Source organism: Microcebus murinus, chromosome 15 (assembly GCF_040939455.1).
Source record: "Microcebus murinus isolate Inina chromosome 15, M.murinus_Inina_mat1.0, whole genome shotgun sequence".
Classification (NCBI taxonomy): domain Eukaryota; kingdom Metazoa; phylum Chordata; class Mammalia; order Primates; family Cheirogaleidae; genus Microcebus; species Microcebus murinus.
The window spans coordinates 44,624,502-44,646,533 of NC_134118.1; the positions used below are offsets into that span (position 1 = coordinate 44,624,502).

Here is a 22,032-nt window from a genome sequence, read left to right on the forward strand (position 1 = left end):
CATTAAACAATATACTTCATAGGTTGATTATATAAATAAATTGCTTTGGTGGGTGGCGTGGTGATTTTCTTTTGACTACAGTTACCAAAGTCCAGGTTGTAAATGATCTAGAATCCTTAGCAATGTCACCATGGTTTTGTTTTAAAGCTACCTAGAAATTATTTAGTCTTCTATTGTTAGGACTAATGATTTTCAGTGAGCAACAGATTAATAGACATTTGCTTCTGTTGATATTACTGTTTTCTCTCTAATAGCTTGTTCATTAACTCTTGACTGTGGTCTTAATTGGGGGCTGTTAATACCTAACGATGGTGTTTTTGAGTCTGGTGTTGTGATAAATTGTGTCTGTTTCTATTCCCTGAGGCTAATAGATTTTTGCGTTTTAAAACTCTCATTAAGCAGCCCTAGGGAAGACAATTAAAGTCACCATCAGTCTGGGCTCTGCAGAGGCACACTGCCTTGGAAGGGGCACAGACTTTGGAAGCAGACGGTTTAGTGTCTAATCTGCAACTTGCGCTTTGTTAGAAGTGACCCTGGACAATTACTTCCAATTGCTTTGCCCAGTTTTCTCATCTGTAAAATGGACAAAGCAAAAATAATACAACACAACAGAACTATAAGAATTAAATGAGATAATACAAGTAACACATGTGTCCCTGAAAGAACCCAAACATTCAGTATAATTATTATTTCCTTGCTTCCCTTATTCATACTTATCAACTATAAGCTTTATAGTATTTCTTTCAAGGGTACAAAGTTTCTAGGGTAGCAGATATTCCATACAGGTCTAATGCTGAGGATAATGGATTAGCCCTAATACCATTTTCCACTTGTCAGAATGATGGTATAATTATTGTTGTATTGTGAGGGGATAGAAAAGGAGAGAAAGGGAGACAGAGGCAATTCTGGAGGTTTGACCTGATAGCAAATTGCTAATGTAGAATACATGAGATCTTAATTGAGCTCTCTGTATATTTCATATGTTAATTATATACTGGTATGAGGCTTTGGGAGTCAGCAGGAATGGAATTCTCAGCTTATGAAGAATAGATGTTTAGCCAGTTCTCAGTTATTGTCTTTAGTGCCTATAAAACACACTTTTAGATTGTGTTTTTGCAGTGCAAAGTGCTTTTTTTTATATCCATTTTAAAAATATCTAAGCATCTCTTAACACTTAAAGGAAATTTGTTGTCTGTCTTGAATTGTACAGCTCTGTAGAGGTTTGTCCTTTTTGCTTTAGGTAAGTGCACGGGAAAGGACTTGGCTCATACGCATGGTGCAGGGAAACTAATGGGGTCTGCCATATGCTAGTTTCCCAGCCTCCACTGTTCCTTCTGGGAAGATCCAGAAGTAAACAGCATGTAGGGCAGAATGGTTTACTCTCAGAACAGTTGTAGCGAGACCTCTTTGATTTCCATAAAAACCAAACCTCAGTGTTGGCATCTCTTATTTTCAGTAGCATGTGTATCTTTCAGCAAATCTCTGACAAAGGAAGGGTATGTCTATAGATATTTTTCTGTTCAATATTCTTTCACCTGTCTGTAATAGATATCTGTAATAGTTGGAAAGGGAAATGGAATAAAATGTGGGTAATGTCAGGGATACTCAGAGCTATATGACTCTGGAGCCACATTTGCAGTCACCATTAACCTAAAGAACCACATGATTCCTGTATGACTGGTATAATGGCACATTCATATAGAGAAATTAGAAGTGTTAAAGAGACACCAATTAAACATAAAGGTACCCATGTGACTAGAGGGCTGTGGTGTTACCTTAGGTTAGAGCATCCAAACTGAAAGAGTGCTTATATTTGTCTTAACTATTATTTCTTTTTGACTTGGAGGTCTACAGAATGTTCTTGTGTATGTAATTTGGTATAGCATGCTTTAACGTTTGAAAGATGATCACATTTGCCTAGTAAAGACCAAGACGGTATATCACACTCAATATTGTTGAATCATTTCTGGATGATGTTTAGGCTTCCAGGTAAACTCTACTTTTGCCAAAAGAACCACCTGTAGTTATGCATTTGTAACTGTTTTATCAAAAACTTAACTCAGTAGACAGACCAACATATACTGGCATTATTCCCTCTCCAATCACATTTATCTATGCTCTGTTGAATATAATCTTTCATCCCTTAACTTCATGTTTGGAGGATTCCTTATCTTTCTAATAACTTTTGGATACTAAGAAGGTCAGTTTGGGTAGGATGTGGTAGGCAGGGCAAGCCATGCTCCCTCTGACAACACCTCAGAAAAAAAAAACCAGACAGATTATAAAATCATATGTTTGAAAGCACCGTCAAGCTTTGGAAGCAAAAACAACTAGATAGACTGCGTTTCCAGAAAAAGGAGGACTGTTCAATGTTGAGCTATCATGCACCATGATTTTTCATCTAGGGGCATTTCCTGACTCTGAGAGTGGGCTGAGGAATAGGCCTTTGCCTAGAAATAGGTTTGTTCCAACAGGCTGGTTGGAGAAAGAGAAATCAGAAAAGCTTTCAGTAGTTGCATTGCATAAAGTGAGAAATGGAGACTTCAGGGGCCTTAAGTATGTTGCCATTTTTTTTTTCTCAGAAGGGACTTGCTGAATTCTCACTCTTTCCAGGATGCTAAAGAACCAGGCCAAAAGCTTATAAAACCCAGAGTAAAAACTCCCACTGTTTCACAGTGTTTAGGAAATCAGAGAGAGAAACTGAAAGCGGGCAAGAGATGCCCTAGAGGGAGTTCTGAGTTGACACTGAGGAACTAAAAAGCCATTTTTTTTTACCTGGGGGCACTCACAGAGACTCCCTGTAGCAGGAAGTCTGAGTATCAAGGCTTTGCCAGACAGAAGGCAGCAGCTGGCAGAGGGAGAACTCAGAAGAATTTCTGGTTTTCATGTGTCACTGGAATGATAGATTTTGAGACCAAAGGGGACTCAGATTTTGAGGCTGTGTAGGGCACAATTTTAAGGAGCTATACTGAAACCTTGGAGAGTCTCCTACACTCTGTCAGGGATGAGAAGCAAAGACCAGCCAGGTTCTTGGCTGAGAGTCCTGGAGGGCCACATCATACAATACAGGTAAAATGAGTGTCTTAGCTCTCTGGGCAGCCCATAACAAATATCTCGGACTGGGTGGCTTAAACAGAAAGTTGTTTTGTCAGGTTTTAGTCTGAAATGTTTGTTCTTGATGTACTTATGGCCAAAGAATGACCAGACACACCAAAGTAAGGCAAGCATGAAAATGAGATTTATTGAGGAGAGAAAAATAGGATTATAGGGCGAGAGCAAGATATAGGTTTACAGAGCATGGTGCATACGCTACATAGGACAACTTGACCCACTGTCGCAGTGAAGGTAGAGCAAAAGGAAGGGCAAAAAAGTGGTTGCTTATGGTCTGAATCTTGTTTTATAATGCCTGATTGGAACCTCTCTAGTGGCTCAGATGTCACCATGGAACCACTTTGATTGGACAGTTGGGAGTTGCATGAGCTGAGTCTTACTGCACCTGCAGATCTCCCCTGAGACTTTCTGAAAGCCCATTGTAGGGGTGAATCGCAGCAGCACCCACTTTCATCCCTAGGAGACCCAAGATCCCTTGCTATCTACCTAACAGTTTTATCACAGTTCTGGAGTCTTGAAGTCCAAGATCAAGGTGCTGGCAGTGTCAGCTTCCTCTGAGCGCACCCGCCCCTTGGCTTGCAGAGGACCACCCTGTTGCTGCCTTCTTCACACAGGTCTTCCCTTTGGGCATGAGCTTTCCTGGTGTCTCTTCCCCTTCTTATGCAGACATGGGTTATATTGGATTAGGGACTGTGCTGTTTTATACATATATTGATGTTTCTCCTCGGTTGCTGGCTCATACCTCCCATACCCCTTGTTACAGTCTTTTGTTATAATGTTGGGTATGTTAGGCCTCAGGAGCAGGTGTCAGGAAACAGAATCTTTCTGGCATCCCCCACCTTTCTGATCGTGGGTCATAAGACCCTCATTCCAGGGAAGGTCCCGCCTCATACCCTGAAGGCTAATCACATTTCAGACAGTTGTCCAGAAAAAGCCAAGAGGACAGGTTTAGACAGCTTCCTGATAGGCAAACACGTGGAGGTCCCTGGAGGGAGGCATGCCTGGGGAGGGCATGGTAGCTCCCCCTTCCCCCATATCTTGCCCTATGCTCTCTTCAGCTGTATCCTGTGTTATACCCTTTATGATAAACCAGTAAACGTGTTTCCCTGAGTTTTGTGAGGTGCTCCAGCAAATTAATGAAACTCAAAGAGGGAGGGGGTCGTGGGACCCCCAACTTGAACTCAGTCAGTCAGAAGTTCCAGAGGTTTATGAAGGTGGAAGGTAATTTGGGGAACTTGGCCCTCACCCTGTGGGATCTGACGTATCTCTGAGTAGGTAGTATAGAAATTGAATTACAGAATACCCAGCTGGCATAAGGTATACACTGCTTGGTGTGTGGAGAAAAACCCCCCTGTTTGGTCACAGAAACCTTCTCTGTTGATGATGATTGTTGTGTTAATGTGGAATTTAGAGGAATGCACAGTTTGAGAGTTTTCCCCAAGCCAGGCCCACACTAAGCTCATTTTAACTTAATCACCTCTCTAAAGGCCCTGTCTCCAAATACAGTCACTTTCTGAGGTAGTTGGGAGTCAGGGCTTCAACATGAATTTTGGGGAAACACAATTCAGCCCACCACACTGAGTCTTACCAAAATTCCAGCCTGGCTCTCTCCCAGATCAATCTCTGACTTGATTGAAGAGTACAGCCTCCTTCCACTTCACCCACTGTTTGCCTCACAAAGGAAAGGGGCACTCTCTGCTGGAAGATGTTGTCTGGAGCTTTACAGGTTCTTGACCCTTGAAAAAATACTGAATATTTTCATAATCAGAATAATAAAGCTCATTGCTTATTTCGGGCATGTTTATATGCAAATAAATATCTACCATTCTCATTAGTGATCCATTTCATTCATAAGCATTCTTCTAAACCAGAGCTTCTCAAACATTAATGAACATACAAATGAATTGGGAACCGGATCAAAAACGAAGACTGGTTCAGTGTGTCTGAAGTCAGCCTGAGATCCTGCATTTCTTACCATCTCCTAGGGGAAGATCTGGAGACCATGCTCATGAGCAGCTGCAGACCAGCTGCAGGTGGTGAGCATGCACTCTAAAGTTAGGATGTTTAGGAAAATCACCTAAATGTGGCTACAATCCCTTTCAGGTCTGAGATTCTGTTAACTTTTTTGTGTGTCTTCTTCAAAGGGAGCTGTATTTCAAGTCTTAACCATTGTACAATATATTTTTGAGATTTCTGATAGGATTCGGAGCTAGTTTATGAGGTTCACACTTATTCACCCATTTATTCTGGAGCAGTACTTCTTAAACTTTGGCTGCCTATTGGTATCAAGTAGAAAGTGAGCCTTAAAAAATACTGATGCCTGGGGTCCTCATTTTCTTCAAGCAAAACAAAAATTAAACAATTGGAAATCTTTTTCTTTTTCTTCTTTTTTTTTTTTTTTTTTTTTTGAGACAAGAGTTTTGCTCTGTTGCTTGGGCTACAATGCAGTGGCATCATCTTAGCTCACTGCAGCCTCCAACTCCTGGGCTCAAGAGATTCTCCTGCCTCAGCCTCCTGAGTAGGTGGGACTACAGATATATGCTACTGTGCCCAGCTAAATTTTCATTTTTTTTTTTTTTTATAGAGATGATGTCTCACTATTGCCCAGGCTGGTCTTGAATCCTGGGCTCAAGCAATCCTCAGTCCTCCCTGCTTGGCCTCCCAAAGTGCTAGGATTACAGTTGTGAGCTACAACATCCGGCCTGGAAAGAAAGTCTTTATTGAAGACTAGCTGAAAGGTTTTAGACAGTTGCAGATTCTTAGCCATTATTCTTAGATATTTTGATTCTTACCATGTAATTGTTATTGCCTCTGGGCAAAAAATACCTTGTCTTCTTAATCTCTTACTCTCCGAGATTGCCAGTGCTTGTAATAGTGGCTGAATCATAATAAGTGCTTAATGCATGTTTGCTGGCCTAAAAGTAGTGACTTAGATTTAATAGTAGCTATTTTGCTTTATTTCCTTATAACCACATGCTAAATCCAAAATTTCAGTTAAAACAAATGGAAGGTCTAAATTATGTTAGCTGCTAAAACAAATGTAAACAACGAAATTTCAGTGTCTTAGCACAAGGGAAGTTTATTTCTTGATCACTGTGATAGGCAGAATTCTAAGATGGCACCTGAAATTACCACTCCCTGGTGTACATCCTTGCATATTCCCCGGAACTGTGAGATGGTGGCATTTACTCCCATGATTAGGTTATATTAAATGGCTCAGTTGATTATAAGACAGGGAGATCATCAGAGGATAGCCAGACCGAATCAGGTAAGCCTTTAAAAAAGAGTGTGTTCTTCCTGAAAACAGAAGTGCAAGAAAGATTTGATGCCAACAAGATTCTCTGTTGCTGGATCTGATGATGGAGGAGATCACCTGGTAAGGGATGCAGGTGAGTGGCCTCTAGCAGTTTAGAGCAGCCTCCTGGGGAGAATCATCCAGAAAATGAGGACCTCAGTTCTGGAGCTGCAAGAAACTGAATTCTGAGAACAGCCTAAGGGAGCTTGGAAATGCATCTTTCTCTAGCAAAGCCTCTGAATGAGGACACTGCCAGATGACACCTTGATTTCAGCCTTGTGAGACCTGAGTGGAGAACCTAGACATACCGTGCCTGGACTTCCGACTTACAGAACTGTGGATGAATAAGTGGATGTTACTATAAGCAGCTAAGTTTGTAGTAATTTCTTGCACACCAGTAGAAAAGTAACACAGGCATTTAATAGTCTAATACTGGTAGTGACAGTTGGTAGACAGCTTTCTGTTGTGTAGTCATTTTGGGACCCAGGTGCAGCTCTGCCATCACCTAAGGACTGGACTCCTCTACTTCTGGCCATTTGGAAGAAGAAAGAGATGTTGGAGAGAGCACACTATATCCATTTCTGGAAAATCCAGCTTGGATACATCAAACATCACCTGCACACACATTTCATTGACAAGAACTAGTTACATGGCTACACTTGGGTGCAAGGGATCCTAGGATATATAACCCTGACTGAGCAGCTTCCTTCCAGAAAATTCATATTATAGAAGGGGGCTAAACATTTCTGTCCCAGTCAGGTTTTCATATGTTTGGATATTAAGGCAGTTATGTGTCTCATTCCAAGTAGAACAAAAAAAATGTGATGATATTATATATTCTAATGTGAGATACATAAAGAAGTAGAGCAACCCTTGTTTTAGGAAAAAAAGAATGTGCTTTAATGACACAGTCATTATCAGAGAGATTACCAGGTATGACAATACACTTGGAAGAGGATCTGGGCTGTCTCCCTGCCTAGAGATGCTCCCATGTATAACCAACTCCTTCCCTTCTGCCTTCCAGCTGAGACTGCAAGAGGTTACTCCTTCCTCACCTACCAAGAGGAGATGCACTTGCATGAGGTCCAGGCACTGCCAGCCCTGTGTGCAGATGCAGGGCAGTGTGGCCTTTCTCCTCCTCTGGTCTGGATCCCCAACAAAGTCTAGCATGCCAGGCAGCCCCACTGCCTCATTCTCAAATTCTCGCTTATAAAAAAATGCAGCCATCCCCACCCTCGGGACAGCAACACTTGTTCTCTTTGTGACAAGATTGACTGTCTGAGAAGTGTTTCTTCCATGGATTTGAGCATTAAAGTATCATATTCAGCCACTGCAGTGGGAGCCCAAGCAGCCTCTTGCTTGGGAACAATTAAGTTTTGTGAAGTAGTCTATAGGGATTCAATGAAAGAATGAATATAACTCACTATATGTGACTGGTTTTGTTTTGTTTTGTTTCCAAGGTAAGTTTAGTTAGTAAAATTTTGAACTTCTCAGGTTGATAAGGAAGGAAATCCATTTTACACTAGCCTTAAGAAATGTTCAAGATAGAATATAGGCTGGGCGCAGTGGCTGTAATCCTAGCACTCTGGGAGGCCGAGGCCGGAGGATCGCTTGAGGTCAGGAGTTCGAGCCTAGCCTGAGCAAGAAAGAGACCCCATCTCCACTAAAAATAGAAAGAAATTAGCCTAACAACTAAAAATTTATAGAAAAAAATTAGCTGGGCATCGTGGTGCATGCCCAGCTACCTGGGAGGCTGAGGCAGGAGGGTCGCCTAAGCCTAGGAGTTTGAGGTTGCTGTGAGCTAGGGTGGTGACATCATGACACTCTAGCCTGTGCAAAAGAATGAGACACTGTCTCAAAAAAAAAACAAAAAAACAAAAAAACGGAACATAGAATGTGATCTTCTACATAGTCGCTGCTGTCGTTGCTCTGCCTTGCTTTATTTGTATCACAAAATTCCAGACAAAAGGAAGCTATAAGAACTTTAAGTTTGCAGTAAGGAAGACATTCTTATGTTCCAGAAATCAACAGGGAGGGGGATAGTGAAGAAAAATAGGGAGAAGAACTGCTGAGAAGACCAAAAAAGGAAAAATGAATTCCTAAGGAAGGCTAGTAATTCTCAGGAGGCATGACATTGTCCATGAACTGGAACATTCCAAATGCTGCAGTGACAGCCATTGCTTCATCCTCTCCTCAGCAAGAGGTCTTATCTAAATCTGTTCAGAGTTTATTATTTTTCAGTGACATATTCCTCTTTCCTCCCTGCCTCCCTGTCTCTCTGTCCCCCTCACTTTCTTCCTCTGTCTTCCCTTCCTTCTTTCTTTTCTCCTTCCTTTTATTCTCCTCTACCTTCCTTAATTTTCTCTCTTCCTCCCTCTCTCTCTCATTTCCTCTCTCCTTCTCTCTCTGGGTTAGGTGCTGTTTCTCATGCTTTGGAGATTATAATACCACAACTTACGGGCTCTGTTATTAACCCCATGTTAAATAACTGACACAAAAGACTGAAAGGTGGCTTGAGAAGGGTAAATAACTCTTCCAAGCCGACTCAGAGGCAGAATTGGAATTATTGAAGGCTTCTGATCATGTCATCCCTCTATTCAAATGCCTTCCCTGATTTCCTGTTGCTGGAATAAATAAATAAATAAATGGAATCAAACTTTGATTCTATTAACATGGTAGGTAGCCCTCTACAGCAAATGGTCCCAACCTATTCCCCCAAACTCCAGCCACTTTCCTGCAGAGCCTGAATAGCATCAGCAGAATACTCGCTCTTTCTTAAACACAATGGATCCCTCTTGTAAGTCTAGGACACGTGCTTGTTACATAACACACTGCTTACTTTATCATATCCTTCCTTGCCTAAAACTCGTACTCATCCTTCAAAACCCAGACTACCTCTTCTATGAAGCTTCTCTGGACACTCACAGGCTGAACTAGCTGAACTAGTTATTCATGTGACCCACATACCATAACTTCAGTAGTATGGTTTTAGAAATATATATATATATATATGTATATATATATATACTGATTAAATAGATGTTTCATGGGAAAATCTAACTTTACAGAATTTAGAATTAAAATCTAGCTTTATAAAATATAGAATTTGGAATTGTCTTTCAGTTTTTCTAAATCAGGAGCTCTGCTAGTGGCTTAAACATGCCTCAATATAGGAAAATGTGACATACATGTACTTGTATTATGTAAAGTAAAAGTAAAGTTTTTTTTTTCTCTCACTGACTCTCATTTTCTCTCCTTCACACATGCACACACATACACTGGATATGGCAAGCTAGTCCATGAATATCTTTAGTTTTTTTTTTTTCATGTAACAACTTTGGGATAAAAAATCTTCTTTTTCCTCCATAGTTAATTCATATTTATGAAGATAAGTGTTCTATTTATAAAATTAATATAAATTTAGTTTAACGGACCATGGTACAAGAATAGTCAGAATTTTTCTACTTTTGTCCAACATTAAATCACATAGTTTTATATTTATATATGTACATATATATATGATCCTCATCAAGTATTTCATACAGTTGTATATATGTTGATCCTTACTCATTTCTGACCGTTTTTAAGGCTTTGTAAATTCAAGCATATTTTTTTGGAAAATGTTATTAGACTGTCAAATATTTTCTTAAAATAATGTATATATGCACACACATATGTATGTATGTGTTGCATGTGTATGGATATTTATTCACTGTATGTATAGTCCATTACACCATATATATATATATATAATACAGAGAGAAAAAAATTCATATTTATATACACTATATATATAGTTCACATATATATAGACTACATGTCTACTGTATCTTACTATTTATATGTGGTATCTTCATCCTTTGAGGCCAGCTAATGACTTTCAGATAATGAGACTGAATGGTACATCTGGGCCAAAGACCGTTAATGAAGCTACCAAACTGCAAATGCTCTTAGCTAGTGAGCACTCTGTCATGCAATCCTGAGTTGATTGTGTTCTACAAATTGTGTTGTTTACTCTGTTGGGCTCTCTCCTGTCATTTATTTTGTACTCCGGTGAACAATTTTGAGTTATAATGACTGACAAATTGTGCAAGAGAGATAGTGCTGGATCTATCATAAAGAAACAAAGAAAGAGAGTTAAGGTAGAAGTTAAAATGTACATTTTACTAGGGCTCAAAGTTTTTTTTTCAAGGAAATGGAAATTATGTTAAAGATTAGCAGACCATGAGGGGCTGAATCAAATCTTTTGCCATTATTAGGATATTATAAGCATCCCTTCAACCTGGGAGAATTGCCCTGGTCTAGTCAGGTATGTCAAGACTGAAGGGATTTTAAGAGAAGTATAATTTGCTGCTGTGCCCCCAAAGGGATTTTTGTTAAAATGATCCCTTAAAATGTTGGTCCATCAAGTGCTCCTGGGTTGCCATTCTCGGATTCCTCCCTTCTCCCCCTGATGCTCTCCAGTTAAATAGGGTGTGCTTGTATGTTGCTCTGTATTCATCTAACTTGTTTATCTCATATTTATTTCAAATTAAGACATGCTAGATTTACTTTTGATGTTTTTTCTTGTGAAAAAGATAATCATAGTTTTCTTTTTCATTTGAAACATTTTTTCTTAAGACAATCATAGAACCAGTAGCTGTGCATTAGATTCAGAATATTTTGGGACAGTGAGGATCACCAAGAGTTTGAAAAGCCCCCCAGGTGATTCTAATGCACAACCAGGGTTGAGAATCACCATTCAGTAGAAGATATACATCTACTGATTACCTAAAGAGTTGACATTTCACTTGGAACACTTACATGAAAAGCTTTCCCAGATGGACCAGTTGTTGTACACTATTCCCCTTCCCCCAAGTGAGAATTACTTTTCAAATGAATTCAAATGATGTTATCTGGTAATTTGGCCCAAAATTTTCAAGTGGGAGAGGTATCCTATGAAGAGTGTGGGTTTGGACACTCATTCAGAGAATAAATATTTATTGAGCATGCATGGAATTACTTTCCCTGCACCAACTCTTTCCTTTCCTTTGAATGTTGAATGAAGATTGCTTTTTTTGGGAGACTAAAGGTGATCTGCCTAAATCCAGTATAGGTCTGTATTTGATAAGGAAGTGATGGGGTGAGGATCCAGGCAACTCTGCCTCTTTAAAGAAATAAGGAAGTTTAGGAATAATAATCCAGCTTCATTGTGCTGCAGCAGGTGTTGCACACAGGTAATTTTATTAATGATTAACACAGTCTGGATTGACAAAATTGAAACCAAACACTTGTGTGAAGCTTCTGCACTAATTTCTATTCCAAAGTTATATAGAAAATGTTTTGTTTTTCTCCATAGGTTCGAACCAGTGTCCTACCTGAACATAAAGATCCCCCACCAGAAGTCGGGGTAAGTGTTTCATATGTTTGCAAAAGGCACACGCATTGCTTCTAAGTTAATCCTTTGGATTTTCTCTGGCCTCCTGCCTGGTAGCTGACAAGTGAAATTGAGTTAAATTAACAGGGTGTGACTATTTGAGGAGGCACTGTCATGTATTTTCTGAGTTGCATAGAATTCATTCCTTGTCTCCTGAAAAATCATCCTCCAATAAATTCATATCTAGTTCAGCTTGGTAGAGAGGAGCCTAGACATTACCCTGCAGGTAGCTGAATTATAATTCAGAGCCAACATTCCTGGACCAACAGGAGGCTAGGGAAATTACAGACGTGATCTCTACCGCTTCAGGAAAGGGGAAGAGAACCAGCCATAGAACTGTGATGTCTTCTGCTTCCTGCCGCTTAAATACTGTAACAAAGGTCAAAAGAGAAGCTGCCACCACTGTTCAGGCCATTGGTGGAAAATCCTTCTGGGGTTTTCCTGCTGCATCTGAACATCACATCTCCAGCCTTCAGAAAGTGGAAGAAGAGCAAGAGGTGCTTTCTGCTTAGACAAGGCTAGAGTAGGTGGTGGCAGCTCCTAAATGATATAGCTCAGCAGGCTGAATCCCTGCGATCTGTGTGTTCAGAGAGGTGGGAAAAGTCTGGAAGTAAATTGGGACTGAGAAGCTCTGGGGCTGAGCCAACTGAAAGTGCTATTTGAAATATCCCTGAAAGCCTACAGGGCACTTGACAACCTTCTTCCAGTTAGTGTGCAGAGCCCGGCACTAGGTACTGCTCATTTTCTCATTGACAGCAGCCACTTCCCAACCCCGCAGAGGGAGTGCTCCAAAAATAGGCACCAAAGTGTGTGTTGAGTCAATAGAGCAGGGGTTATCTCTGTGTTTGGTGGTGCAGAAGATGGAGAAGCGTAGTGTGCGCATGCTCCTCATGCCCAACACAAACTTCCTGTCTCTTCCTGGGGACCTGTGAAGTTACTGCTTTGATACAAGTGAACCTTTACACTTTGTTTTCTGCCTGACTCCTGTTGTGCCGCTGTCACTTCCTCCACCAGTCTCTGTGCTCAGGATCGACAGGCCTTCAGAGGGCTCAGCAGGTCCTGAGGGTCCAGCCTCAGGCCTGCACAGACACAGGCGTGAGCACTCTCTTGGCCTGGGCTGCTGCTCCCCGCTGGCTCCCTCCCCTGCTCAGGGCTTGCTGCTGACCTCCCCGCTTCTTCCACCTCATGCACCCCTGCAAACTAGAGTCTCATCTGCCAGGGTACGCTCTCATCACACCCTTTATGCTGCCTCATGCAATGCTGAGACCCTTTAAAATGTGTTTAATTAATTAAATGGCTAATATGTTATTTTACTAAGCTGTTCCATTTATCTGTTGAGGTTCAAGAAGGATGAGCTGGTTTAAGTTTTTCTCCTCTAAGTTCCATTCTCCCAACTACTCTTGTGTTGAATCCCCTTTGCCTGAAGCTTTAATGATATCCTGGCCTGTGTAAATCTCTCCTTAAAAAAAAAAAAAGAAAGAAAGAAAGAAAACTCACAGGTTCTTGGGAATCTATCTTACTCATTTTAACCCTTGGGTCTCTTCAATTTTATTTTCTGTCACCTCTTCCTCCCACCATTTCCCACTACTGGCTAGACTTTCTGTGACTCTAGCAACGTGCAGTGGGGGGGAAGCATGATCTGAGTCCCACGCGTGTCCTGCCGTTTCCTCTTCTTGTCACTCAGCTGCTGTGGCGAGGAGGACGGAGAGGCAGACCGAGGTGCATTCTGTGTTTGCCCACAGAGAGAGGCTGAGGTTTCCTTTCTGCTGGGTTTGATGCTTGTTAGGCTCAGGCCGCCTACCAGAGTGTTGTGTGTGGCACATGCAGGAAATGTTGGCTCTCTTGTGGGCACACGTGTAGATATTTCTGGGGGGCTTGTCAGGTCCTCCCCCAAGGCATATTTCCCTATGATGGGGGGTCTGGCTCTGAGCCAACCTCCTCCACTGCCCACCTGCACCCTACACGCTGGTGCTGTGAAATCCACTGTTCAAGCACATGACTCCAGCCACTTTCTGTGCTGTCTCCTTGTTGCATGTGAAACTCACATGTATTGCCATGCCATATGGACGAAATGCAGGCTGCTGCACCGTGTGTGCTTCCTCTCTCAGCTCAGCCATGACTCTGCTGACCCTTTCTACAAGCCCCAGCAACCTCAGGTACCAGAGAGCAATCACTGGTTTTCAGAAAAGAGGCAATCGTCAGCCCCCGGTGGAGGGAAAGATGGTTTGGACACTTCTAAGCTTTATAAGTGAGTCTTTGGTAACTGACCCCTTGGCTTTGGCTTCGACTTTGGCTTTGGGGACAAAGGTGTCTTCCTGGGGGATGATTAAGAGAGAGTTAGTATACCACCCAGAATGCTGACCTCGCCTCTCTTCTAGCCTTACCTTTATATTAACCGGGTGGGGTGTGTTATGATTATTTATGTGCCAGCATCTCTCAACTGGCCCCTCATTACGCTTCATAGGGAGGTTGCTGGCTCCAAACACTGGAAGTTCTTTGAATTCATAATGGGGTAAATTTGGTATATTGTGTCCTTATCTTGGTAAAGACTCACCTATAATTCCTAGATCAAAAGAGAAGTCTCAGTTGACATCCCATGATATGCATATTGTAGCAATCAGGAACGCATTTCGAGGCAAGTAACCTAGCAAACTGTGGCTTAAATGTAATTAAGAAGTTTTTCTTTTTTTTCATGTTATAAGAAGTCCTGGGAAAATTGTTCAGGGTTGAAGCTACTCAAAAATGACTTCAAGCAACCAGACTCTATCCATCTTCCTGTTCCTCCTTTCTTAGAGTATTGCACAGTCTGGCCATTGCATCTCTAGGTATCACATTCCAGGTCAAATGAAGAGTAAAGGGCAAGAAGCTCAGAACAGCTGACCTGTTCCTTCAATTCTGAAAAACAATAACTTTTTGGGAAATCTTGGTATACTGCCACTCACATGTCACTGGGAAGAGCTGAGCCTCTAGCTAGAGGGGATTCCCCATTTAAACAAAATCAAGGTGTTATTAGCAATGAAAATTGGGCAGAATGAATATTTGGTAGGCAATTAGCAATATCTCCACATTCCTGCTAGATGTTACACTCCATCATAGCCAAGTCCCTGCTTATTTCATTCACTCTAATATTCCTAGCTGTGCCTGGAAATTACCATATATGTGATATATGTTTTGAATGAATCAAGAAGCATGCCATGATTTTGTCTTGCCAATTGTCTTATATTTTTTTAGAACCACCAGAAAAATGTAACTGAAGTCTAGAAATGATTATATTAATACAATAATAATATAGTAAAAATCTAGCACATTTTATGATGCATCAGAACTCAATAAAATGGCAAATGTGACTTCAGAACTAAATTTCAACTGTAGTATGAATGAGTCTAAAAGGGAACAAGTCAGCATGGCTTGGCTTCCTAACATCCTCAGATTATATGTTATTTTTGATAGGCAAAAGTTAACACATCTTGAGCACCTATGAAGTACCACTGGTTAATATATATACTATTAGTAAATCCTCAAAATATTTCTTTGGACACTGCAAAATAGGTCTGAGAGTTTAAGCTCTTGGCCAAGGATAGAGAGCTAGTAATGACTCTATCATAACAACATGCTAAGGACTCTAGTCTTTAAGTACTCTAATTTAAAAAAAAAAAAAGGAGCTGAAATATTTTTTATTGTGAATTTTTCAACTATGTTACATGTGTTTCTATACATTCTTAAACAGCATTTACTGGATACATTCAAATATATTCTTGATGACATAGTATTTATGTGCTCTTAGACCTTTTGAGCAACATTCAGAGTAAAGATATAATTTTATAAGAATGACTTTTCCTTAAAGTGCTTTTTAATGTTTTCTTGGGCTATTCATCAGCTTTTCATAGATTTCTTCACAATTATTTTTTTTTCTTTTTGTTGTCATTTTTAATGTTGATAGTTTATGGATTCTCTTTCTTTTCCTATGGAGTGGGAAACAATGTAACCATATCTGTTATGGTTGACTATGTAAAAAGGCCTGCCTATAAGTTATGTCTAATGAGATGTTGGGTATCAGACTTGTGATACCAACTTCAGCTCTCCAAAGACCTTCTGAAATTTCCATCATAGTTAATATATATAGTTTTATGAGAATGGGTCCAAATATTATTCACATATTCATTTAACCTCTAAAACAGCTGTGTCCAATAAAAATATAACGTGTGCCACAAACTACATGCCACATATATAATTTTAAATTTTCTAGTAGTCATGTTTTTTAAAAAAAGTAAAAAGAAACAGGTTAAATTAATTTTGATATATTTTATTTAACCTAATATATGCAGAATATTATTCTAAAATATAACTAATACAGAAATATTAATGATATATTTCATATTCCTTTATTCATACTCTCTTCTAAATTCAGTGTGTATTTTACATTTAGAGTACAGGTCATCTTGCAATAGGCACATTTTGTGTGCTCAAGTTAGTGGCTACTCATTGGAAAGTACAGCTCTGAACAGTAGTGGAAAAATTTGAGGTCCACGCAAATTGTAGTATAAAGGAAACCTATGTTTTGAATAAAAGCTTTGTGAGATGAACATAAGTGATGATGGAGGTTTGGCCAATTTGTGGCAATGTTATGGGGTTGTACCTCCTCCAACTCCCTTAGTGGTGATCAGGAAGCCACCGAGGACTGCTACATGAAGGTGACAACCCCTGGTGAGCAGTCTGGGTATCTGTGACTTGCTCAGAGCCCCTGCAGGGGCTGGCAGAATAAACTGTTTGTGTATACGCTCCCTGTAGAGAGAGGCCAGGGATTACGACAGACGCCCCACTTTTCCCCACTCTGTTTGCTATTACTCTCCAGCCAGGTGAGTGATTGAAATCGTGCATCAAGCAATTTAATGATCATCTGCTTTGGGGTTCTTGCACCAGAATAATAACCATGAGTGTTCCCTTGTCATGAGCAGGCAAGAAAGGTTAGAGCTGCATGTTGTGCAGGCAGAGAAGCTGTCAGAAGGAACGAATTGCCACCTGTCCTGGAAATGAGGCACAGCGTGGTGGGGATGAAAGAACGCTGGACAGAGAAGCAAGAAATCTGGGCTCTAATTTGGCTTCTGCATACTAACTAGTTCTGTGACATGTGTAATCCACCTTACTCTCAGAGGCCCCAATTCCTTCATCTACAGATTAGCAATGCTTTCACAATCCTTAAGCTTCTTTCGGCATTCCACATGATCTAATACAAGTTTGTGCTATAAGGAACCATAGGTAACATTTTATCAATAATAACAACTATATAGGACTTTAAAGCTTTTATATCTTTTTAACTATTTTATTTAGAATTTCTTCTAATTTGTATTTTCCCTAAATCTAATTTTTATTTTTAAACAATTTTTTTTTTGTATTGCTGGCATTTCTCATAGACTTCTTCATCATCATCTTCTTTTTTTAATACTTTGCCTTTTCCGAAGAGTATTTAATCTGGATATCAGATACATTTAAGGATATGACTTCTGAGTATATCACCTTAATCACTATGCAAGCTAATATTTATGCCACAACTTCCTGTTTTCCTGGCAGTATGCTAGATGCTTTGCCTGGATTACTTTAATTCTTATAACAGTAAATATGAGAAAGCTACAGTAATCATATGTAATTTTTTTTTCAGGCAGAAACTAAGACCTAGATTAGTGGAGTGACTTTTCCAAGAGTATAGACTTCATAAGAGAGAAGACAGGGAAACAAGAGCTGACAAGGCCTATCAGTGAGGAGTGGGCTCAGGGGCTGGGAAATTGTCTAGATTTCCATTTTGGGGCAGAATAATTCAGGACCACACTCAGACCTCTGAGCTCCAATTCTATTGAGGCTCCACTTTTTTGTTTGTATTTATTTCCCCCGATAGAAACAGCACCAGAGAAGATATGGACACTTTGCCCCTGGAATTATATTTGAAATACAAAAAAATAAAATTTAAAGAAGTTCTTTTAAATTCTCTGGTTATGATTACAGTGATAGCAAAGATAAAATAGATGTATATTAAGGTATTCTTTTACATTAGCGTCATGTGCTATAGAGAAGACTGTTTTCCAATTCATTCTGTTACACTGTGTGCAGTGCATATCCACATAGATAGCTAATTTGCTTTCTAACTTCAGAGGTTGGAGGATCCTATTTTAACTTATACTGAGGTAAACAAATAAAAACCTGCTAGAAAGTAAACATATAGGAAATTCCATTGTTTGGTATTGCAGCGTAAAACAAATATAGATTGTCTTTAAATGTTTGGATTTTGTTAATGCACTTTATGCAACATGTAGTCTCCATGTACAGTTATTTTTAGAACAAATAAGATGACATTTATACCTAAATAGCACCACTTCTGCTTTGACAAGATTTTATAATGTAATGCTTTGGTGCCATTACCAAAATTGATTTTCAACTGATGGTATTATTTCTGTAAGTGCTCTCATTATCCTTTGAGATCAAGCATGTGGCTGACAGTCGCGAAGGCAAAGCCTGACTCATGGGCACTGTTCTTGGCGCACTGCAGGCACTCACAGAGGAGAGCCCATGCCAGACACTGGGCTTGGCCAGCAGATGGACAAGCCAAGGTCCTGCTTCCACAGGACTTCCTGCTCTGGCGGACAGGAGAAGCATTCATAGCTTGTGGTCATGAATTTTACTTGCAGCTGTGCCTTATGATGTGTCTGTAGCTTATGTCTGAAAATAGCGACTCCACCTGTCTCTGGTTGCCGCAGTCTAGTCTAGGGTGTTTGCTGCTTTTATTGATGAAAAGACTGCAATAATCTCATGACATTGTAGTTTGTTTTATCAATTCTAAAATCATCCACATCTAAAAATATCTCAAAAGGCAAATAGAAAATAATTTGGAATTTTAGGGCATCGTGAAATTTATGATTGGTTAAGAGGCTTTTTTTTTGGGGGGGTGCGAGTAATGAGTGAGGGATGGGAATTTAAATTAAAAACCCTGATTATCAGTGAAAGGGAAAGTGAGATAGCTCTTTAAAATATAAAGTGCTAAATTGAAATTCACTACAACAATATACAATCTGCACACCGTAAAATTGTTTTGATTTTCTACATTTCAGTGAATTAGAATAGTTTATAAATTAACTGCAGAAAGGGCACTTTTCTTATATCTATAATAATAGAATAACTGAGTTGAAAGCTAGTGTCTATATCTTTCATTCATTCATTGTCAGTCTATATTTATCACTCGCCTACTGTGTGCTAGCCAGTGGAGGGCATCAAAAAGCAAAATAAAGGGAGCTTCAATTCTCTATCATTCTTTTTAAAGGGCTACAAAACAATTAAATATAAAATATATCAGGTGCTAAGTGCCAGTGGAGAAAAATAATAAAATAGGGTAAGGAATAGAGAATAATAGAATGTCTATGTGGGAAAGGAGTAGTCTTTTATAGAGGGATGTTCAGAGGCATCTCTAATGAGGTGACGTAAGTGCTTTTGCTCAGTGGATTCTCTCCCAGGCTCTCTCTGTCCCTTGCTAAAAAGTCACCTTAATTTCTGTGTGCCCTATTTATACGGCTCCTGAATTTCCTTCTCTGCTTTGATCCACTCTCACTTCATCACTCATGGATTATAGCATCAGAGCTTGTTTTCACACATCCCCTGTTTTTGTCTAATGTTCTTCACCTAATCATTTAATCTCAGATTTTTGGGCTTTGGTGACTTCGGTGTCTAAACTAGCTCTTGGAGTTTCAGGTTGATTTGGGGGTTGTCATTAGTAACATATAAGCATTTCCATCTTTAGAAGAGTTGTATTTTCAAATGTTTGACTTCAACCTTCCAGAACCAGCTCTTCTAAATCAGAGTTTTGAAAAGAGGGAGAAAAATTCTGACCTGAAGCTTTTTTCCCCCTATGCCCAACAATCACTCAGTGTGGAACAATTTCAATTTACTCTTAAAAAGATTCAATTGACCCAGGCTCCTTAAGTCCAGCCCCTCATCCTAGTGCAGCCCAGCAGCAGACCTGTGATAAGAGAATGTTCTGGAAGAAGTTGCATTGACTTTTTGTAGAGTATTACATTGTGTTAGACAGCAGTGGCCTAGGTAATAATAGGGGTTTGATATTTTCATGTTTACTCCTTGACCTTAAGAGAAGAATGAAAAATCCTATTTATGTTATTTATACCATAATATTGTGACTTTCAGATCAGAAGTAGCCAGGGATATTAAAAAGAGATGAAAGAATTTTTTTTTTATCCTGGAAAAGAAAAAAAAAACAAAACAATTTGGTGTTTTATTCTTTACACTGAGTCAAAAAAAAAGTAGAAAGAAGATATTCATACTCAACACCCAGTATAATAGGCTAAAAAAGCAATTTTAGAAAATGTAACTGAATAAGTACCATTCATTTTTGTGTATTGGAATGAAATTGCCCCATGCTAGTAAAGAAATAACAAAGGAAACAAATGCTTTTAAATGTTGCTGTGATGGGGGAGAAATATAGCATTTCTATTTATAACTTGTACAGAGTCCCACATAAAAATAGCTCTAACTAACAGATTTGCTCATATCTGGAATACAAATTGTGGCTGCCAGTGATTTGAGGAATTCTGATAAGAAAAACGACAGCATTGGTAAATATCGAAAGTTTATCATCTTTTCTTTTACTTCAGTTTTCATATGTGGAGAAAGTTATAGTTAGTGGCAAAGTCCTGGCTGTTGGCATTTTACATCTTGTTATTTTCTAGACTATAATTCGCTTTGTTTTTAACGAGCATGATACATTTTCTCTTCTCAACCCTACCCCAGGAGGTGGATGTATTACTGAGAATTGTATCTCTGTCAGTGAAATATTTGTCAGGCTAATAGATTTAATATTTCATTTTTCAACAAAAGTATTAAGATCCTCAGAAAGTTAATGAAAACTGTTCTTTTTTCTCTCATTTTCAGAGAAGCTTCCTGGGTTATGCCAGTTTTAAAGTGGGGGAGCTACTGAAGTCAAAGGAGCAACTGCTGGCCCTGAGCCTGAGGTGGGTCTCTTGGTTTGCAGAAGCTGTTAAAGTTAATAAGCCATGATATTTATTGATGGCCAGGGTGTTTGAAAGTCACAATTCTTGCAGATGTTAGACGTCAACTCTCAAATAGCTTATGTTCTCCATTGCAACAAGTTATAGTGAAACAGCAATTATTCAAGTTCACATTCAAGTTCAGGTTTCAGCTTATAAAATGTTATTACTTTTTGTAGGAAAAACAATATTCCATTATCATCAAAGTGATGAAATTCTTTGAAAGTAAGAAAGGAGATATGAATTATGATCATGCTATTAAATAATTTTTCTTTTACTTATCAAAATACTTTTTAAATCAAGTAAGTTTCTAGGTTGGAAATATGTTAGAGACAATATTGTAGCTTTATGATGATAGAAAGTAAGGAGCTTATTCTTTTTTCAGCCTATTTTGTTGTTATACTCTTAAACATAAAAAACTTATAAGTTAAAACAGACTCACTGAAATAGACAGTAGTAGATCACAGCTAATTCTGAGATGAGTACAATTAATTTTGATGTGGTGATGAAACAACAATATTTAGGATGTTGCATAGTATTTTAATACTGAAAAGGGTATTAAATGGGATAAATATTTGTTTTTAAATTCATAATAAATTTGAAAATAATATTCTGCTGTTTTCTGTATAACTTACATAATTATATATACATAGGGAATACTACTTTGACATATTTGTATAGTATGAATGGATATAAAAATTATATAGAACACGATTTGTAAATATTAAGAAGCTCTCGTTTTGATGAAATGTAGAGTCCACTTTCGGGAAGCCAGTGTCTCCAGTTTTTTCGTATAGTTTCCCTCCAAGGACCCACTTACAGCCACCAATTTATTTCAGTAAAGATGCTGTGGTTTATGCTGGAATTTGTACTCCTAGCCTTCTCTTTTTCTGATTTTTCCTGATCCTCACAGCTCTGCATTTGATTTGATAGTACAGGATAATTTAATATAAGCAACACTCCAAGCAGAGAAATGAATGCTGGTGGTTTCTAAAGAGGCTGCCTTCTCCTCTGCAGCTTTGTTTAGTTCGTGCCTCTTAAACATCTGGTGATGGTGTTGATGCATTTTGTTTGGGAAAACATATAAAAATCTTTAGAGTTTTGTGATGTTATTCCCAATAAAAATTTTGCTGCCTTTATTATTTTCAGTTTGAAGCGTAAAAGGGCCA

The 22,032-nt window shown here is 39.1% G+C and overlaps 1 protein-coding gene across 10 annotated transcripts in view; it reads left to right on the plus strand.

The window, feature by feature from the left end:
- Positions 1-22,032, plus strand: part of INPP4B (inositol polyphosphate-4-phosphatase type II B) — a 687,065-nt gene that overhangs the window by 429,337 nt on the left and 235,696 nt on the right. For 9 of the 10 annotated variants that reach the window (XM_076010603.1, XM_076010604.1, XM_076010602.1 and 6 more), the window contains 2 exons: positions 11,745-11,795; positions 20,748-20,827. In XM_076010603.1, coding sequence (XP_075866718.1) covers positions 11,745-11,795; positions 20,748-20,827 — 131 coding nt within the window. Of the gene's footprint in view, positions 1-11,744; positions 11,796-20,217; positions 20,432-20,747; positions 20,828-22,032 lie in introns of those variants that run through there. The other variant, XM_020280190.2, reaches the window with a different exon arrangement.